The 22,676-nt window shown below is 36.2% G+C and overlaps 1 protein-coding gene across 1 annotated transcript; it reads right to left on the bottom strand.

The window, feature by feature from the left end:
- Positions 1-136: 136 nt before the first annotated feature.
- Positions 137-22,072, bottom strand: LOC121728251. Its single transcript, XM_042116392.1, has 12 exons — positions 22,012-22,072; positions 13,456-13,604; positions 12,449-12,749; positions 12,056-12,170; positions 11,891-11,978; positions 10,210-10,376; positions 9,925-10,110; positions 9,316-9,495; positions 8,921-9,071; positions 5,892-6,069; positions 877-1,019; positions 137-631 (listed from the first exon to the last, which is right to left on the bottom strand). The coding sequence occupies exons 1-12, from the start codon at positions 22,070-22,072 to the stop codon at positions 521-523; spliced, it is 1,830 nt and encodes a 609-aa protein (XP_041972326.1). The 3' UTR covers positions 137-520.
- Between the last annotated feature and the right edge of the window lie 604 nt (positions 22,073-22,676).

Genomic DNA, 22,676 nt, shown 5'->3' with positions numbered 1-22,676 from the left:
TTTTCCGTGTGTATTTTGTACAACCTAACTGCCTATACTTTAAATTTCAATTCGGGTTTTGTAAGCTGAGCAAACATTACATACAGCTGAGAGTCATATCTGGAGGTATTCGGTATGCAGTAGGAGAAGAACGTCTCTATCGGCCGAGACAGACTCAGTCCATCAGCACGGAGGTGAAGGTCTTCATGAGCGGCATCTCCACGAGGAGCGTGAGGGGCACAGCGAGGCAGTAGGAGAAGAAACACGTCGCACACGTCTCTATCGGCCGAGACAGACTCAGTCCATCAGCACGGAGGTGAAGGTCTTCATGAGTGGCATCTCCACGAGGAGCGTGAGGGGCACAGCGAGGCAGTAGGAGAAGAAACACGTCGCACACGTCTCTATCGGCCGAGACAGACTCAGTCCATCAGCACGGAGGTGAAGGTCTTCATGAGTGGCATCTCCACGAGGAGCGTGAGGGGCACAGCGAGGCAGTAGGAGAAGAAACACGTCGCGCACGTCTCTATCGGCCGAGACAGACTCAGTCCATCAGCACGGAGGTGAAGGTCTTCATGAGCGGCATCTCCACGAGGAGCGTGAGGGGCACAGCGAGGCAGTAGGAGAAGACACAAGTCGCCAACGTCTCTATCGCCTGCAAAATAAAAACAGTAATATGGCTTATTGAAAGATCGATACAGTGATTATTAATGTTACAGCGGCAAAATCTATTTTTGAATCTAATATGATAACCCGTTACCAGCAGAAATGCTGTGATAAGCCTGAATTAGGAGTCCCTTAATTTTCAAGATTAAGAGATTCTGAAGATCTATCCATCTTTCAGGCGGTGCCATCCAAAGAAGTCGTCCTTATGCATAGGCGTCACCAGAGTATACTCACAGTATTGAGGAGGGTAAAGTCGGTGAGGGTCCTCGTGGAGCCCACGATGACCTTGATGATGCACCAGTGCACCATCAGCACGGGCAGTGATAGGCGGGCCAGCACGTGAGCTCCGCGCCAAGACAGAACGCGTCTTAGTATATCTGAAACATCGAACAAACAAAATATTTATTTTTGGTTTTGCATACAGTATTGAAAAAATAAACTGCAGAATGATAGTAGTTCATGTCACGAGCTTCCATAAGATAACTGACTAGTAGAAGTGGCATACCGCATAAGTTATAACTTGAAAAATACACCTTTCACGAAAATTTTGTTAAAAATTTAAAGTAAATACATAAAAATCGTTTTATAAAGTCTACCAGTAGCGGTAGCACGGCGACCAGTGGAAATACGAAAGTATGGACAAACTGTGGAAATAAACCTAAGGTGCCGTTCCGATCTTTTTTCGTTCCGAAAAATTCAATTAAAATGCCACTTTATGACACACTATAGTATATGTCATAATGTAGGATATTATTTGAATTTTTAGACCTATAGTCTGTCATAAAGTGGCTTTTTAATTGAATTATTCGGAACTAAAAAAGATCGGAACGGCACCTTAAGTCTATCTCCACAGTTTGTGACTATAGTCTGTCATAAAGTGGCATTTTAATTGAATTAACCTTAGGTTTATTTCCACAGTTTGTCCATACTTTCGCATTTCCGCTGGTCGCCGTGCTAGCACTACAGGTGCCTATATCACCGGTTCGGGAATAAACCCGATGGTTAAAATATGAATACAATGAACTTCGCCGGTTTTTAGGGTTCCGTAGCCAAATGGGAAAAACGGAACCCTTATAGATTCGTGATGTCTGTATGTCTGTCCGTCCGTATGTTACAGCCACTTTTCTCCGAAACTATAAGAGCTATACTACTGAAACTTGGTAAGTAGATGTAGTCTGTGAACCGCATTAAGGCTTTGATACAAAAATGGAAAAATTATTAAAAATATGGGGACCCATAGGTACTATCAGAGAAGTTGATTCCTAGGCAGATGGCGGACCTAAGTAATTTGGTCGCGTTAAGTCAAACTCATCCGACCGATCACAGCTAACCTTGAATAGGCTACTTGACCTTAGATATTAAATTTCATTGAACAAATGCATATTTCTAGTAGGACTTGGCCTAGGAAACCGTATTTCACCCTTATCATCAAATAAAAGCTTATGATTGATAAATAAAGTCGATTTGAAAAGATGATTTTATGAAAATAGGATTTGTACTGACGAAAACGCTTTTACGGTACTTCCGATTTTGATGTGACGTCATCACACTCGTAATAGAAAACTAGACAGAAATTTTGAAATATTTGAATTTTTCCTTGATTTAGTCACTAAACACTAATTATATTCTAAATTTGAAGGTTCTATGTCAGCTAGAAGTGCCTTAGACTTTTGGTGATCGGTCAGTCAGTCAGTCAGTGACAAAATTAAGAAACTTTAACAAGTTACAGCTCTTAAACCACTCGTTCAAATTTAATAAAATTAAATATACCGTGTTTATACAATGCTTGTTTAGCAACTGAAAATTCAGGCTTGTTGGTTTATCCACAATGAAGTTATAGGGGGTCAAAAAGAGCCTGAATTGGTTCGAGAAATGGATGGTACGGCCGTGCCGCTTTTCTGCTCGACTTGGCGGGGGCACTGCCGTGCCCCCAGATAAATTAAAAACCTTTTAATTTCATTGGTGCTGCGGAACCCTTCATGGGCAAGTCCAACTCGCACTTGGCGGGTTTTTATTTATTAGTTGAATCTTGAATTCATTATGAGGCCATTATCATAATAATACTGATAATTTATAACCAGAATAACATGTACCTACTTGATGCTTGGTAAATATAATATAACATAGGCTCTAATTATTGTTATAATTTGTGTTGATAGTTTATAGTTTTAAACATAACTGATAATCATAAACAAGCATGTGGAACGTAAAGCCCGTCACAGGCTTAGCTATAATATATATTAATATTTTTATAGCTAGGCATATTACTATATTAGATTTTCTGTACTAATTTTCGCGTGACCGCACACTCAGCTATCCTACTCGTACTAATCCTACTAACATTATAAAGGCGAAAGTTTGGATGTATAGATGTATGGATGTATGGATGTTTGTTACTCTTTCACGCAAAAACTACTGAACGGATCTTAATGAAACTTTACAATAATATAGCTTATACATCAGAATAACACATAGGCTACAATTTTGACCGACTTTCAAAATGGGGGAGGTGTTATGTTCGTTTTCTTATGTTCAACGATAACTCCGCCGTTTGTTAACCGATTTTCAAAATTTTTCTTTTGGTATATAGGGTATCATCCCAATTTGGTATTATATTCACAAAAGTGGTGATCTGATGTAGGATCCATAAGTAATCGAGGGAACTCCTCAAAATTTATAGGGAAATATGTGGTGACTTCGGTTTCGTGAGAAGTATTCTAAGCATATGCTACCAACAAGTAAAATTTTGCACCGAGGTATACCTGGCATACCGTGGTTCGGACTACTGGGTGTTGCTATACAGGTGTAGCTACATCACTTTCACATTTTATCACAGATACACAGCTAAACTTCCTTTTATTCCACAGCAGAGCCACACCGCCGTACGGTCGCCCTCGCAATATGCCTTGCGATGTGTCAACAGCTGATTTTCCATAGTAGCTAAATTGTGTATTAACTCGGCTCAGTTCCGACATTTCCTGAGGCAGCAGCCAGGTTTCTTGTAAAGCAATAATATCCACTGTTTGACTTAGAATTGATACACAATTCAAGGACCTCTTAATATTTTTACAGTTAAAAGTTATAAATGAAGTATTCTGACTATCCATATTACGATTTATTCACCCCCTCTTCAATTTTCCTATGTCGGAATTCAATAAATCTGCGAAAAGATATTCCGTCGGGCCATATGTTCGTCTCCATAAAAACATTACGCTTATGTTTAGGCACTAAAACTTTATAAGAATCATACTCCCTAGGTTGTTTTGTCTTGATCTTAAAAAGTGAGACATTAACCTTTGTTTGATTTTCTATGTATGAAATATGTATGTATATCTTCCTCCCGGGTCCCTTTATGGAGGTTGTTTATAAACAACGGCACTAAAATATCAGCGGCTCTAAATTTTTCTGACTCTGTACAGGTGCCTTTTTCTCCAGCAAATCGATTCCTATACCTATATTTCTTTTGTCTAACAGTTATCCATTCATTTTTCTTTTCACAATCCTTCCATTCTCCTCGACTTGCCATTTCAGCCATAGTTATTACGCGTCCAATAACTCCCGACGAATGTGTGCTCAATTCACTGCGCAATACGTTCGGTTTTCGCTCAACGACGGAACCGGTTTTGCCAGTCCAGACATTCAGCTGTGACTTGTGAGGCCCCCGGCGATACCGCGGTTTCAGTTGGCGATACCGCGGTTTCAGTTGGCGAAACCGGAGTTTAGGCAGTACCATAATTTGCCGTTAGATGGGTCTTTTAAAATTTGCTATTTTTAAATTAGGATTATTACTAGTTTTATTTACGAATACGAATATTTACGAATAAGCGAATACTACAATTATTTTATTTAGGGGTAAATAATTAAATAAGCATTGTATTAGTATTAAATTGGCTATTTAAATTCGATATTCAATTTTCATGAGATGCACACTGAATAAAAATGCTGCAATTTGCAAAATTTGCAAATCATTTACTTACCTCTAGTACATATTATGTAGTTTTCATACAACCACAGTCCACATCACAGAACACAATAATATTTCTAACGGAGAACCAAATCAACATCTGTTTGTACTTTGTAAAGACAAGACTGCCTGCTCTTTCATTTTGTTAGTTTAGTTGCTTTGTTTAGGCCAAACAATGCACTTTTTTGGGTCTTACCACTTGCAAATCGCGTCAGCAAAAATTACATTACCGAATTTAATAAAAAAAACTCGAGTATCTACTCGTTAAAAGAAACAAAAAATATAAGTACCTATGTTTAAGTACTTTTGAACTATTTTTTACGGTTATAACTTTATAACTTTTATTATTTAACTGCAGTAGATACGTTATTGAAAACAGCCGTAAGTTTCTAGGTAAGTACTCAAATATTAGAAATGAACTCCAATACTTCCTAATCAGACTCTGATAAGCTGCTCGTATTCATAATGTTAATTTTAATATTTTAACTGACAATTTTATAATAAGCTAAAACCTAAAAGTTTATGTAATTTGCTTGTAGCAAAACGTCAAATAACGTTATGAAATCGACAAACGGCACACATTAGCCAGTTAAGTTAACCTGCGCTTAAACGGAGTTTATCTTACATTGCGATGTTCAGAAACGTACTTTCTTAGTTTATCGAACTAATAGCTGACTAACTAGCTAACGAATAGATAAACTGCCGTTAAAAGTTCCTCAGAAGCCGGGCATAATTCAGCTTCTCCACAGAATTCACATTTGTACAAGCTACTGTAATTTAACGAAATTATAAATAGTTTCTTTTAAACACATTAACTTATAAGTAGGGAATTATATCGTAAACGAAACACAAGCACGAATATTTGTTCTTTTGAATTTATTTATTTGACAACTATTCTTTGCTACATATCCACCAATAGGAGGGTGAATTTGTGTACGAATTCGGACATCTACCGGTCCCTAGCATTTGTATGACTCGAGTGATCTTTTGTTAACGGCTTAACCTGGTGCAAAATCTTACGTTTTGTTAGCATTTACCTCGAATGCTTAAAAAAAATCGAAATCACTATATGTTTCCATACAAATTTTAAGGAGTTCCCTCGATTCTTCATGGATCACATTACAAATCACCACTTTTGTGAACACGGTACCAAATTCGAGCTAAACCCTATACAAGGCAAAAATAATTTGGAAAATCGGATAATAAACGGCTGAGTAATCGTTGAACATACATAAAAAAATACATACAGCCATATGACATTGAAATGCTACAAAGAAGAACTTACTATCAGCACTGGTGACCATTCCAATGAAGAGGACGCAGAGCAGAGCGCAGAGGACGGGCCTCTCCACCGCGAGGTAGAGGGCGCTGAACAGCGGCGCCTGCTGCTGGAACACCCAGCTGCCCGCCAACACCCATGAGAACGCCAGCGGCAGCGACATGTGAGAGAACCACATGAACAGCTGGAAAAGTGTTCGTGTTTATTGTACAAACCACTAGGAAAGTCACGTGACTATAAATTAAATGAAAAAAAAATCTTTCAAATCGTGTGTCTATACTTGTGGCAAGGACTATACACTATACAGTATGTACCATGGTGAAAATTCTCCGGAATGTTTCCTTTTCTAATGCTAAGTACTCACATACAGTTTTGCTCATAAACTTAATATAATGCCAGTATATAAATAAGTCTATGGTGTTGCTCGATAGTTTTACTCCGAATCGAAGGAAATGACATATTTGACATACTTATTTAATTCCATCAGAGCCGGCCCGAAGCGAGCCTTCGAGCTATCAGATTTGCGGTCCTCACGGTGGTTATTGCTCGATTTGGAGTAAAACTATCGAGCAAAACCGTATGTGACTACTTAGCATAAGGAATACTTCCTGAAAACTTCCAAAGGAAGTTTTGACAACTGACAATTTATCTCATAAAGACAGTTGCGAGTTTGTGACGTTTATTTTTAAATGCAAATAACATTAAAATTAGGTACTTTTTATAGTTTTGATTAAAGATACGAAGATGTAAAAATATATTATACATTATAGCTGTTGTGTGTGGTCTCCTGACGATTTCTATAGAAAGATGTACTTATCGAGATGTATCGTGCTATAATATACAGGGTGTAACAAAAATAAGTGATAATACTTTAGGGTGTGTACGTGTTCCTTGTAGAGAGTTCACTGTGAAAGTCGCAGCGCTGAAAGACCAAAAATTTTTTTCACTTTTGTACGGGGAAACTCGTGATGCTCGGGCCCTTGTCCATACAAAAGTGAAAAAAAAATTTTCGTCTTTCAGAGCTGCTACTTTCACAGTGAACTCTCTACAAGGAACACACCCTAAAGTATTATCACTTATTTTTGTTACACACGTATATCTTTACATTAACTGCTCTGTCTGTGACAGCCTGGTATCTCCAAGTTATTCAGTCGCACGATTGAGATAGTTGTGATAAATATTTATCTTAAACTAGATGACGGCCGCAACTCCGCTGCGCCAAAACTCGTTTATCGCGTGGGAACCGTACATGTTTCTGGGACAAAAAGTCCTATGTCCATGCCAAATTTCAGCAAAATCAGTTTAGCGGTTTGAGCGTAAAGAGGTAACAGACAGACAGACAGACACACTTTCGTATTTATAATATTAGTATCCTCCTCCAGTCGTGTTAATCATGTCTAAGGGTCGTGACCTCCCCCTTCCATGACCTTCCTTCTAATGGTCTTACGCCAGCTGTTTCTATCCTCGGCCACTCGAAGAGCGTCGTAGAGGGTGGACTCGAGTGTGGTGCGGATTTGATCGGACCAACGCATGGGACTGCAACTCGTGGTCTTTTTCCCTCAATCTTGCCAGTTAGGTACCAATCAGTTTTTCAAGATTAGTATGGATGACTTTGCTTTACAATTTTCGATTTTTTATATTATTTTATTATATTCTTTGAAACGTATAAAACATATTATATCTAATATATAAAATTCTCGTGTCACAGTTTTCGTTGCCATACTCCTCCGAAACGGCTTGACCGATTCTCATGAAATTTTGTGAGCATATTGAGTAGGTCTAAGAATCGGCCAACATCTATTTTTCATACCAAAAATTATTTATATGGCAAAACAACGTTTGCCGGGACAGCTAGTAACGAATAAAATTTATGTATTTTCAAAATATATTATGACAAAATATTTGTGAATTAAAACTTACCACGCATGACTGTACTTACCTAAAATCTAAAAAATTAAGTACCTCAGGAAAAAAACTAAAAATGTTTCTTTCCATACAAGATTTACTCGTCATTCCTTGGAAGTGTCACTAATTTGTTCTATTGTTCTATACAACGACCCTCGACTCGTCACGAGTAATAATAATAATTGTAGGAATAAGCGTGGTGGCAATAAAAAATTACAGATTAGATTAAATCAGCTGATTCACTTTAGAAAGAAGTTTAACCGTTAATTCGCCCCTAAATAGCCCCTATAGGTACGTAATCTTACTTTAAAAAAATTTGCTCGTATATTATACCATATTTTAATGAGGTTTCAAAGATTTTAGATTCAAAGATTTTATTTGCAAACTAAATAACTAAGGTTTCTGTATTACTATTAGAAAATATTCTAGTTTTTATAAAAAAAATACTATTTTATACACGGTTTCAAAGAAAAATAATATAAATAATCGAAAAAGTCAATCCTGAGCAATATAATATTATGTTTGAGAATAATGTTATCTAAAATAAATATGTAAGTATAATAACTATTTGAATCATGCGACTGTATTAAAACTTGGACAAATCTGCTTTCATATCCATACCTATAATTTGCCTAAAGTAGGTATGTAAAATTTTATCAAAACTATATAAGTAGGTACTAGGGAGCTAATTTTAGTGTCATTTGCGTTTAAAACTAAATGTCACAACTGTCTTTATAAGATAAATGACAGTTTTAAAAACTTCCAAATTTGGAAGTTTTCGAGTAAACTTCCTGAAACTTTCCCGAAAACTATCAAAGTTCCGGAAACATTCCGGAGTTTTCACCTCTTTGACGGTCTGTCGAAGAAATTGATTCATAGTTAGTTGACAGACCTACGTCATTTGGTCGAATTATCTCAACTCATCGTCATCTGTCGGCTGGGTTTGACAAAACGCGACCAAATTACACAGTTCCTCCATCTGCCTATGAACCTCTGATAGTACAATGAATGGCTGTAATCAGGTTTACTTCTTTGATTTTAAAACTTCTCTACAGCAATAATTAATCATGTGCCCAAAATTTGAGTACTTAACTGATTTTATCAAACATTAACAAACGAGGATTCTTTACCGTGTTGTTACTGAAGTTCAGTCTGCCCTCCCGTATTCCTTCGTAAACGTATCCCGTCATGATCCCGAGTAAGCAGGCGGGGAGGCTGCCCCACGGCGAAATGTAGAAGTTTCGCAGCGTTCTCGAACCACGGAAGAAAATTCGTAAACTTCTGAAAAATCATCGAAATAAAACTTGGATTGGAATGGATTTCCCTCATCAAGCCATCAGGAAAAATAAGAACTTTTAATCTACAATTATTTCAATTATTTCAGTTTTGATCTAAACCAATTATTGTAACTATTGTCAAGCCAATGTTTTCAGCGCATCTTTGAGATGTTACGTTCTCACTTGAAACTTCCGGTAAACTCACGGTAGATCTTAATTTTATTATCTACTTTATTCATTACACTTACTCTGGGTTCACTATATGTAGGGGGGGTTTCCAACCTAAATAGTATGCCAGACATCCGTTCATAATAACGCACAGAACAAACAGACCGGACAAAATCGGTAAAGGTTTTCGTCCGGTTTTCATCAGCGTGATCAGCACCAGGCTGGCTACGATCAACATCTGCATGTCCATAGCCAAAAACCTGGAATGAGAGAGTAGCCTCTGCAATCAAAGGCGTATTTTTATTCGACGAATAGTGTTGTGGGAATTCAACGCTAATAGCAAGGCATACATTGTATGTATTAAGTATCTATTTTATAAATTTTGAATAAAGTTACACAAGTTAAGTATCTGCTCGACGTGCGACCATGATATGCTGAATTTCCTTATTCTGAATAAGGAAATTGTGTTAAATATATTTTTTTAAAAGACTTGATTCGGTAAATTTAATTTACATAACGTCTTTGAAACTTGTCATGGTCAGCTTGGCGGCCGTTTTTGTAAAGAAGCTATTTTTATCTATAAACTTAAGTTAGCTTAATCCACTCTGAATTTTCAGATTACTAAATTTGTTTTCTAAAGCAGGTAAATAAATACTCATTAAGTATCAAATTGCTTTGAATCAAAGTACCAGGTCTGCGGCAAGCAGTGGTCGTCATTGTCGACGAGGTTGTGCAGGAAGAGCGCATGCCAGAGGAACTTGCGGCGGCAGACGTCGCTCTCGTGGAGCACCAGGTTCGGCCACAGCGGCCCGTCGCCGGTGTAGCGCCACCACGTCGCTGCTAGCCCCACCCCCAAAAGATGAATTGGCAATATTCTAGAAAACAGACAAATTCCTTAGGGCCCTTCAATAAGTCAGCTTTGCATGATGCGCGGATTACTAGTCATATTTTAACGATTTTTTTATTTTACTTACCGAATTATTCTATGTGCCACAAATATTGGTAATTGTAGGAACCCTATTTTTCTTTGTTTCGATATCTGAATCAAGCTGTAGGTGAACAGAAAGTTTGATATCATCACAAACATTTGCACGAAATTGGATCCGTTTCTTAAAATCATCATTATAGGCATTTTGTACACCTGAAATTATGTTTAAAACCGTTATAATAAACCATGCAATACTGATATGCAATAATGATAATCTATGTAATATAGATTATCATTATTGCATATAGTTTTTATCAGAAATTACTTTATGAAATGACTGATGTACTTAATGAAAAATGGCCAAGTTAAATCTAATCTACTTTAAGATCTCAAATTATCTAAGATATTCAATAAAGCAAAGAAATAGACTTTTTTTATATTTTATTCATAATGTTATTTGGTTCCTATAAATCGATGGTCCCTTCGTATAAAGCGATATGTCAAAAGTAGTGGTTTTCAGGAGAGCGTTTTTAAGATTCTAACTGTAGTTTATCATAAAACATGAACACAATATTTTTAGTTGATCTGTAAAGCTTAATGTAGGCCGTTTGTAATTATATAATATAATTTTAAATATTTTCGCCAAAATTACAAGATGACCGTTTTTACGCTGACAATTCAAGACTGCCCATAACGGAAGTCGTTAGTAAAAAAAAAAATCCTAGCCAGTTGAGACACCCAAATCCTCCCAGTTCAAACTTACATAATATTTGACTATAGTCGCTCGCAACCTTATGAGGCTGTCAACCTAGACAGAGAGACAGACGGACGGACGGACGGACGTACGGACGAACATAACAAACAGACAGACAGACAGACAGACAGACAGATAGACAGATAGACAGATAGACAGATAGACAGATAGACAGCTGATAGACAGCCAGACAGACAGATTCCGCTCGCAATTCTTTGTCTATTCCCGGGCCTCAAACGATATCTCCATACCAAATTACTTGCCAGTATTGTACATACCAGTACAAAGCAGTTTGGGCGCAAAGAGGTAACAGACAGACAGTCAGACAGACACACTTCATAAAGTGACTCTCTATTAATTTTATAAAGTTTCTTCACTTCACTTTAAATAAGTCAGACAACAAACGTGATTTTTGCTCATTATCAATAATGGCAGCCGGTAGGCACTTGAAATATTCACAAAAAGTAAAATATAAGAAATATTGAAGGGGGGTTTCGATACAAAATACTCAATTTTTGCTTTTTCCGACTGGCATTTGACCGATTTTTTTGTTTACACACAATTACCCAGCTGGATTCCAAATTTCATCATTCTAGGTCATCTGGAAGTGGGTTAGAATTTTGATCTATAGGTCAGTCAGTGATAAAAATGTAGATTTTCGGACATTAATATGATCTTAATAACGGTTCGAAATCTTTTATGAAATTTAGAGCATAATTCATATTTATTTCGCAGGTCTCAATATATGAGCCAAATTTGAAACGTTTATGTGCAATAGTTTCTGAATTATGAAGGGGTCAAAAGTGGCAGCAATTGGTTCGTGTGATATTGCACACGGTGCTGCTCGCCAGTTCTGTTATACTTAAACTTGGCTTGACACGCTACCGCGTGTCTAGATCAGCGCTTCTAGACAGACGGTTTCACTTTTACATTATTGGCGGTGTTATCACCATAAAATATTTGAACATCTCACTTTTTCCAAATCATGTGGATTGTTGATAAACAGGTGGTGTGTTATTGTTAGTACATGGCCGCTAATAATAATGACGTTTATGAGTAACCTGAAATTATAAAATTGTATCAGTAATTATGTTTAATAATAAATTCAAAAGAAGCAAATAAACCGAAAGAAGTCTACCTCGTTCCTTGAATAAGTAGTAGCGGTGAGGACGAGCCATCTTTCTCAACAGCATGTGATCTGGTTAGCCGATCCCAATTATACGGCAAAGACCAAGCCAAGAGAAATTTGTTCTCTGAAAAAGGGGAAAGTATAAAAAATAAGAATTTAAATCTAATATTTTGATTGCCAATGTTTGGTAAATTATAATATTATGACGGATCAGAAATTTCGGTTAGTTTTAAATAAGAAATCACGAAACTACTTGTTTATAGTCGTTTTGATATGTTGTTTCGAAAAATTTTAAGGAATTTAACTCTTAGAATGTTAATTTTTTTAATTTATAGGAGTTACCAAGTTCAGGTGGCCAATTAACGGGGGAAATCGCAATAAATTTGAAAACAACTGACTTACTTTTCTCAGAGGTTACGAATGTATCGTAAAGTGTTCCAAGAAAATTGAGACACAGAAAAGCTCCAACAACCCAAAGCAACACCTCGTCGTAATTTTCCTTCGACTGCTCCAAGTGGTCTGAATTGACGTCACACTTGTGGGTCTCGAGCGAAATTTCCATGCCCAGCTGCTTCTCATGTTCCCGCACGCAGTTCAAGAACAGTTCTGAGGAGTTGGATCCGGTGGAAGAGCACCGGCTGGAGACGCAGTAGCCGCGATGCAGCAGCCGACGGTTAAAGTGTAGGGGATCCGCCGAGTACTCCTACAACCGAGTCCAGTCCATTGTAAAAATATAAGAATTTTATTACAAAAATCTTAAAAAGTTGTAATATCTCGATCATGTGGTAGTAGCGGTAGGACGGCGCCTGCCGGTCCGCAGTCAGACGGAACGTGCCCGCACAGTACAGAGCTTCGGGCCGGGAGAGACAGCGGTCATAGTCATCGATCTGATACAGCTCCGGCAGCTTAGAACTTGTATTATGTATAATTACCTCGATCATGCGGTAGTAGCGGTAGGACGGCGCCTGCCGGTCCGCAGTCAGACGGAACGTGCCCACACAGTACAGAGCTCCGGGCCGGGAGAGACAGCGGTCATAGTCATCGATCTGATACAGCTCCGGCAGTTTAGAACTTGTATTATGTATAATTACCTCGATCATGCGGTAGTAGCGGTTGGACGGCGCCTGCCGGTCTGCAGTCAGACGGAACGTGCCCACACAGTACAGAGCTCCGGGCCGGGAGAGACAGCGGTCATAGTCATCGATCTGATACAGCTCCGGCAGTTTAGAACTTGTATTATGTATAATTACCTCGATCATGCGGTAGTAGCGGTTGGACGGCGCCTGCCGGTCCGCAGTCAGACGGAACGTGCCCACACAGTACAGAGCTCCGGGCCGGGAGAGACAGCGGTCATAGTCATCGATCTGATACAGCTCCGGCAGTTTAGAACTTGTATTATGTATAATTACCTCGATCATGCGGTAGTAGCGGTAGGACGGCGCCTGCCGGTCCGCAGTCAGACGGAACGTGCCCACACAGTACAGAGCTCCGGGCCGGGAGAGACAGCGGTCATAGTCATCGATCTGATATAGCTCTGGCAACTTGTAAATTTCTTCGGCTAAAAATGGACGACTGATACTCAATTGCTAAGAATGTCCTTGTTGCACCTTGCCTCAATTTGGCCATACAAGACGTACTAATAGCAAAAAACCATCTGTTTTAAAAACGTGAGAAAAATAGAGATAAAATGCAACTCCTAGACGTAAGGAAATGGAAATAAGTCTAAGGGCCTATTTCACCACTTCCTGATAAGGCTATCCACCAATTAACTTGACAGATCAAGTATGGAGAATCTGTCAAAAAAGTTGTGAATAGTGATATTAGTCACTTTATCAGAAAGTGGTGAAACAGGCCCTAATTCTTTTTCCTAATTCTTTAATTATTAGGTGTACCACAAGTGTCCGGCTCTGCGGGGCTAAAATGGTCACATTAAACAATTCCTCTCAATCAATTCAGCAAATGAATTGTCAAAACTGTCAAACTGACAAATGTCAAATCAGTACAAAAATACAGAAATGAATTGCAAGCAGAGTTGCATTTTGCGATTTTAGAAAAATGAATCATATTATGATTCATATCATGATTCTTCAAAGCGACCATTTTAGCCCCGCTGAATGTAGCCCATTTAATTTTTTAATCTGGGTGCATGGTAGTACTTAATAACTTTTATATATTTTACCGTAACAAAATGTCCAGGCCATCGATTTTGACTAATGTGTAGAGTTTTTAGATTCTCCTCGTGCGGCTGACACAATATTATATTATCAAGTATTTTGCCGCGAATTAAGTTTAAAATTAAGGTTTTTAGATTTAGGGCTGTGTGTAAGGTTAGAAACTTGGCTCTACACGAGATTTCACTACTTTTTGACACCACGAACTTTATGTTCTCGTTTTGGTACATAATATATTATATTAGTTGGTTTTGGCAACATTTTTACATGAAAATGTTTTTGGTGGGATTTACACTTTTGCTGAAACTGTAGTCATTTTATTAGTGAATCAAAATATTTCAGTAAAATAAGCTTTTTCGTAGTAACAATAGAAACTATTATAGTTCTGCTCTGAGGTATTATTAACTTTATGGTCCGTCCTCTTGCTTTATTAAAATATTTGTTTGATCATAAAACATTACTTGTGTAGGTACAAGTAAAGTTAGTATAATTTTGTATTTAAAAATATATGGCGGTACATGTGAAGTGTTGGAAAATCTTTTTTTCATTAAAATCGTGCCTAAGCTTTTTAAGAGAAAGAAAATATTTTGTGCAATGATATTCTACTTATGCAGATATATTACGTCCATACTATTTTCCGGCTTAAATCTCTTCCGAACAATTTTCAAATTCAAAATTGCAAACATTGACAAATTTGACAGATAAGTGAAACAAAAGATACGAAAAACCATTTACATAAAAGAGACAGTTCTATTTTTAAACGTCGAATCGTATCGCTGTCTCTTTCTTCGCCTGAGCTATGACGAAAATTCGATTTTTTCCAATTGTTCGAAAAAATAATTGAAAATGTAAATAATCGAGGTATTTATTGCAATCAAGACATGTGGTAAGAGATTCCATATGTTTTGTTTACTTTCGAGTCACAATTGGTACATTTTCGATACACGCACGCGGCACGACGTCATTTTTAATTTATTTAGGTAAGACAAGACGCAGCACGTTCGTGACTGCGCTCGATGCAGACTAAACAATAGACGGCCCAATTGGGCCGTATTTGAATCTTCACAACGCGCGCGGTAGTAACATATCTGCTTTGAGTTTTTCATCATTGATTTTGTGCAAAAGTTCTAAAAATGTTTACCGTTTTCGAGTTGTTAACAGTGTAGTAGTCAGCCTCCAAAGAAGTTGTATTGACATTTCCTAAACCATAATAAGATAGGTATTATTGTTGTAATTTTCCATGATGATTTGCCTTGTTTTATATTAATTTATTCAATGTTTTTGCTATTGCTGTACAGGTATTTTAACGACTAGCGAATAACCGGAAACTACAAAAAAAATTGTTTTTACTAATATTTTATACTTACTAGCTGTTGCCCGCGACTTCGTCCGCGGCAGCAAAATGTGATAAATAAAGAAAATAAAAAAGGGATAAATTTTCCCCTTCCTTACCCAAATAGTAACGCCAATACTGTACTTATAGAAAATCTTAGGGATAACGAATAAGAGTAAAATTATTATTTTTAAACAAAAATTGAAACCGACTTCCAAGGTAAAGACAATAGTAATTTTCTTAAATGAACTAAAAAGTATTAATTAATTCATATTCTGTAGGTACTTAGTATTTCTGTTCTCAATCTTCATAATTTGAAGTCAGTACCAGTCGGAACGTGCACGTCAGTAGTGACATATTTCAAACGAAGTTTTAGGGGCATATTGTGTCAAAAAATAAACAACAAGAGTTTGTTTATTTTGTAAATATTATAGCAAATAAAATATATTTAGAACAATAATTAATGGTATTTGGGTTAGATTTAGTTAAAAACTACTTGTGGAAAATGAATATACTTAATCATAAAAAACTGGTTTTGAAAGTATAAAACACTCAATAAGTTTCAAGGCCCAATCTATGCTAAAAGGAAATAAATTGGTGTTAGCAGGACATGTAAGGGATTTAATACGAGCCAATATAATTCGTTGAACATCGGTGACTTTAGCACCCTATAAAACAAGTTCAAACGTAAGTAATGAACCAACCAAAAACGTAACTAAGCATTTAGATAAAGGTAGTCTAAACATTTTTATTCATTCTTACAGATAGATAATAATCATCGGTTGTTTCTGGAGTAAAATGCAGCTGCGTTTATAACCAGAGCGGCAAGTGCAAACATATTGCTGCTTTAATCAGTAACAAAAATACGAGCAATACTTTATACTTGAAAAAAATAAATGTAATGTTTTTAAAAATATTGTTTTTATTTATTTTTTACAATATTAATACTCTGTAAGAAAATCGGAGTCTATAAATTTACTAAAACACTGATACTTTGGATTTAAATAAAATAGGTATTCTATGAAAATATCACTGCAAGTTTTGTCGTCGGGTTTTTGAGAACATGGTGGTCCATCATTCATCAACACTAAAACGATAGGTACTCAATTAATATCTTTATAAAATTACTTACTACAACTTAAATAAAATTGACTTGACTGCACGGACGTAAAAAAAATACGGACGTAACCTTCTCTAATCACGAGTGAAGCCTAGTTATGGCCGCCCGTGTAGGACGTGTGCGTGATATGAGGGTTGCCATGTAAATCATAAACTTCCCTACTTTTAAATTTTGTAAACTCAGACAAGTTAAATGTATTTTTTATACTTAAACATATTTTTATGTTTTTTTCGTTTCAGAAATGTAAGCGGTTGTTAAAGATGTCATAATGAAAATATTATTTTTATGACACTATAGATAGAAAAAAAACACATATTACGTACAGAGAAGTATATTATTTACATAACATTATTAGTAATAATGATTATGTACAAACATTTACAATAATAAACTTATTACTAGCTATTTGACCGAGCCTTGCTCGGTATTCGATAAAACACGAATAAAATGACATTTTCTAAAAATAATTCCTAGCTAGACAGATTTATCGCCCCCGAAACCTATATAAGAAACCTGTATACGAAAAGATATAAGATACTTAAGTCCCGTAACCCGTTTCATCAAACAATCAAGTAATGTTAAATAAATAATGGCTTGTTAAATCAGTTAACGGCCTGTTAGAGCTATCGAGAGTTCTACCATGCGCTAACGTCAAATCAAATCACCTAACATGGTGTTAAATTTATTCCTGGTCTAGAGGTCCATTCAATATTTTCATTCCTACTAGGTCTCAATGACGCTCGGGTGACTACACCAATAGCACCTTCCCTCCCCTACTACTGAAGGAAATCTAAGACAACAATTTTATCTATGGACGCTTCACACCACGTCAGTTTGACCCCGTGCTAAGTACCTGAAGGACTTGTGTTACGGGTACCAGACAACGGAAATATATTTAATACTGATAAACTATAGATATATTTAAGATTTTTATTATATGATACACATATTTAATACACACCCATGACCCAGGAACTTTGAATTTTGTTACACCTAAAAATATGTATAAAAAATAAATACACTCTTATTTCAATAAAAAAAACACTTATTAAATATAAAAAAATATTATAAAGTTATTAAGTAAAATATGTCCATTTTCGGTAATTCTATAATACAAACTCTCAAAAAAACAATAATTTGTATTAGATTTCGTTTACTGTCTACACCCCTATTATTGTATTCCTGCCTAATTACTGGTCAATAGTATGCTAAATACTTACATGACACTAATAAAAGACAATAAAATTAATTATTTGATTATTTGAAAATAATTTAAAATTTTCCCCGGTTTGGGGAAAATTTCCCCACTTTGTTATGGACATTACTGACCTGTTGAAGTTGAATTAATATTTACATTATTTTATCAAAATACTTTAAAAATATGTTATCTTACCTATGAAATATTATTCCTTGATGTTTTTTGTGTAAGGTTGTATTGTTCTTGCACCATTTTACAACACAAGATGGCATATTTATTTTTATTTATGAATGACAAAGATGTGTCACCGCGATGCAGTCTAATTGCGTAATGGCGGTACGATCGGCTTATTACAGTGCGAGTGTTTGTGCAAGATGTGTACATATGATCGCCTGGGCTTATTAAGGGTGCTTCACTCATTTCTTAATGGCGATCCGTCCGTACTTTTTTTACGTCTGTGCTTGACTGATAATGCAATTTTAGGTTATATCGAATCACATACTTTTTAAGTTTGTGACACACTGTATAAACAGTAAACACTAAATAGCAGCCACAGACGTAAAAAAAGTACGGACGGATCGCCATTAAGAAATGAGTGAAGCACCCTTAATAAGCCCAGGCGATCATATGTACACATCTTGCACAAACACTCGCACTGTAATAAGCCGATCGTACCGCCATTACGCAATTAGACTGCATCGCGGTGACACATCTTTGTCATTCATAAATAAAAATAAATATGCCATCTTGTGTTGTAAAATGGTGCAAGAACAATACAACCTTACACAAAAAACATCAAGGAATAATATTTCATAGGTAAGATAACATATTTTTAAAGTATTTTGATAAAATAATGTAAATATTAATTCAACTTCAACAGGTCAGTAATGTCCATAACAAAGTGGGGAAATTTTCCCCAAACCGGGGAAAATTTTAAATTATTTTCAAATAATCAAATAATTAATTTTATTGTCTTTTATTAGTGTCATGTAAGTATTTAGCATACTATTGACCAGTAATTAGGCAGGAATACAATAATAGGGGTGTAGACAGTAAACGAAATCTAATACAAATTATTGTTTTTTTGAGAGTTTGTATTATAGAATTACCGAAAATGGACATATTTTACTTAATAACTTTATAATATTTTTTTATATTTAATAAGTGTTTTTTTTATTGAAATAAGAGTGTATTTATTTTTTATACATATTTTTAGGTGTAACAAAATTCAAAGTTCCTGGGCCATGGGTGTGTATTAAATATGTGTATCATATAATAAAAATCTTAAATATATCTATAGTTTATCAGTATTAAATATATTTCCGTTGTCTGGTACCCGTAACACAAGTCCTTCAGGTACTTAGCACGGGGTCAAACTGACGTGGTGTGAAGCGTCCATAGATAAAATTGTTGTCTTAGATTTCCTTCAGTAGTAGGGGAGGGAAGGTGCTATTGGTGTAGTCACCCGAGCGTCATTGAGACCTAGTAGGAATGAAAATATTGAATGGACCTCTAGACCAGGAATAAATTTAACACCATGTTAGGTGATTTGATTTGACGTTAGCGCATGGTAGAACTCTCGATAGCTCTAACAGGCCGTTAACTGATTTAACAAGCCATTATTTATTTAACATTACTTGATTGTTTGATGAAACGGGTTACGGGACTTAAGTATCTTATATCTTTTCGTATACAGGTTTCTTATATAGGTTTCGGGGGCGATAAATCTGTCTAGCTAGGAATTATTTTTAGAAAATGTCATTTTATTCGTGTTTTATCGAATACCGAGCAAGGCTCGGTCAAATAGCTAGTAATAAGTTTATTATTGTAAATGTTTGTACATAATCATTATTACTAATAATGTTATGTAAATAATATACTTCTCTGTACGTAATATGTGTTTTTTTTCTATCTATAGTGTCATAAAAATAATATTTTCATTATGACATCTTTAACAACCGCTTACATTTCTGAAACGAAAAAAACATAAAAATATGTTTAAGTATAAAAAATACATTTAACTTGTCTGAGTTTACAAAATTTAAAAGTAGGGAAGTTTATGATTTACATGGCAACCCTCATATCACGCACACGTCCTACACGGGCGGCCATAACTAGGCTTCACTCGTGATTAGAGAAGGTTACGTCCGTATTTTTTTTACGTCCGTGATAGCAGCAAAAGAGTTTTGAAAATCAGTAGTATTATTGACACATTGACATAATAATATGCTTTTAGTTGTTGAAACAACGCCAAAATTGCCGAACATTTTTATCTATAAGGATTCAAGAGTTATCTACATGCATCTTCGGAACCAGGGTGTACTTCGGCGCAAATTCTTATTTTTTGGTAGTTTAAGCTTAAAATCCTTCAGAAAAACGTAAAATCACTATATGTTTCCATATAAATTTTAAGGAGTCCTGTCGATTTCTCATGGATCGCATCATCAGATCACCACTTATGTGATCATGTTACCAAATTCGGGCTACATCTCATACAGCAACAAAAGAATTTTGGAAATCGATTTACAAACGACGGAGTTGTCCGCGAACCAATATAAAAAAAGTGAAATATATCCTCCTCCTTTTCGGAAGTCGGTTAAAAAGTAGCCTAAGTTATGCCTTACTACATCAGCTATGTGCCAAAAAAAGTCCCGTCAAAATCGCTCCAGCCATTTAAGAGATTAGCCGGAACAAACAGACAGACATACAGACAAAAATTTTAAAAAATGTTGTTTTGGTGTCTGCAACCTATATACATTCATATGCATCTAGTTAAAAACGGTTCTTTCAATATTACAAACAGACACTCCAATTTTATTATATGTATGCATGTATGTATAGATGTATAGATTTGTAATTTTTTAACTGCATTATTATTATTATATTTTACGTAATTTTCATATACAATTACGTATTTATTGATTTCTAAAGTACATATACAGGGTGTAACAAAAATAAGTGATAATACTTTAGGGTGTGTACATGTTCCTTGTACAGAGTTCACTGTGAAAGTAGCAGCGCTGAAAGATCAAATTTTTTTTTCACTTTTGTATGGGAAAACTCGTGACGCTCGGGCCCTTGCCCATACAAAAGTGAAAAAAATGTTTGGTCTTTCAGCACTGCTACTTTCACAGTGAACTCTCTACAATGAACACGTACACACCCTAAAGTATTATCACTTATTTTTGTTACACCCTGTATAGAAATATACCTTGTTTTAGGTGTCAGGTTTTTTACGAACAGCTCTCCGTTGTTTTGTGTCATGGAGGGTGTTTAAATAGCGAGGATTCGTATTGCTGGGGACCTCAAGGTTTATAAATTATGCAAAAAGTAATTAGAGGATAGTGACAAGGCAGGAGATATTATATACATATATAAGGCAAAAAGGAAAATGATGGTCATAGCGCTCGCACTGGCAGCCCAAACGCGTGGGCGTTAATCGAACGTGGCGAAAAAAAAAATTACACCTTTGCAGTGGTATGGCGGCCATTGGGCGCTGTCAGAAAAGTATGGCAAGGTGATTTTTGTGAATGGCTCGACGATGAATAGCTATGCAAAAAGCCTGGTACAAATGATTCCATTTTTTTATTAAAATTAACGTATTCGCGTCGGTGTGGCGGGCTGTAAGCCGCACCCGACAAGTATGGCATTACGCTTTCGCCTACTTATTTTTTTTCGACTATCTGAAAATACAAGCATTTTTGTGGAACAAATAGTTCGACACTCGTTATTTATCCGATACGTTCGATTAACGCCTTTTTGCCTTTACGTAATTATACCCCTGTAAAACCGCCATACTGGTACAAATGACCAAGAATTTTGTGTCAGTATCTCCAGGCCTATATACCAACAGAAGAAACCGAGTTAAAAAAGCAAATCAAAATATCGGGCAAGTCACAATAGTGGGAACTCGCAACAATTTGAGGTATTTTTTGGAACTTAATTAATGTGGGTCTTCAAAATTTTCCAAATTTATATATCGCACTTCGCAGTTCCTCGGAAATTTAGCCCAAAAATGCCTTTAGCGCGCTTTTAGTTCTGATCTGTAAGTTTTTCGATTTAAAAAAAAGTTGCGTATATATTATTCTTTAACGGCAGCACAATAAAATCATTTGCTGTAATTTTTAAAAGTTTATTACTCACAGGTGAACTCCCTGGCGCTGGCACAAGAGACGGCCGCGAGCAGAACCACCGCTCGCCACATGGCTGACGACTGACACATCCGTCTTATCACAGAGACCACTCTTGTTGTTGGCGACCCGCGGTGTACAAACTTTGAGGTGATTTGTTACATTGTAGCGACAGCGGTGCGGTAGGTCGGTAGTAGTTGTGCCCCGCGGTTACGTCTGCGCCACTGCCATTGTCATTACTCATTGCCTAAACCTTGGATACCAGAAGTGCTTCCTTCGAAAATTATCAGAGAGAGAATTATATTATATATCTCAACCTGCGGGGCTAAAATGGTCACATTTAGCAATTCCTCGCAATCAATTCAGCAAATGAATTGTCAAACTGACAAATGACAAAGCAGTACAAAAATGAATTGCATATTGCGATTTTAGAAAAATTAATCATATTATGATTCATATCATGATTCTTCAAAGCGACCATTTTAGCCCCGCAGAGCACCTTTTGTGGAACACTTTACGGAAAAACTATCACGCCTATTGGTTTGTGCTTTAACATAGTAATTTTTATTAATATGTAGATGAGTTATCATCGGTCAGCCAAGCTTTCGTTACTATTAAAATATAAACAAACTGCCTTAAAGACAGTGTTGCAGAAATGACATTTATAAAATCGGTGTT

Source organism: Aricia agestis, chromosome 6 (genome assembly GCF_905147365.1).
Source record: "Aricia agestis chromosome 6, ilAriAges1.1, whole genome shotgun sequence".
NCBI classification, from domain to species: domain Eukaryota; kingdom Metazoa; phylum Arthropoda; class Insecta; order Lepidoptera; family Lycaenidae; genus Aricia; species Aricia agestis.
Note: the sequence above shows the minus strand (reverse complement) of the source record. Positions and strands in the feature narration are given on the sequence as shown.

Bases quoted from the DNA above. Each gene is read 5' to 3' on its own strand.
- LOC121728251 (XM_042116392.1), bottom strand. From the start codon at position 22,072: ATGTGGCGAGCGGTGGTTCTGCTCGCGGCCGTCTCTTGTGCCAGCGCC. The intron at 12,171-12,448 runs GTAAGTCAGTTG...CCCCTTTTTCAG, and splicing joins ATTCGTAACCTCTGAGAAAA to AGAACAAATTTCTCTTGGCT. The intron at 1,020-5,891 runs GTAAGTTCTTCT...TCGATGTTTCAG, and splicing joins AATGGTCACCAGTGCTGATA to ATATACTAAGACGCGTTCTG.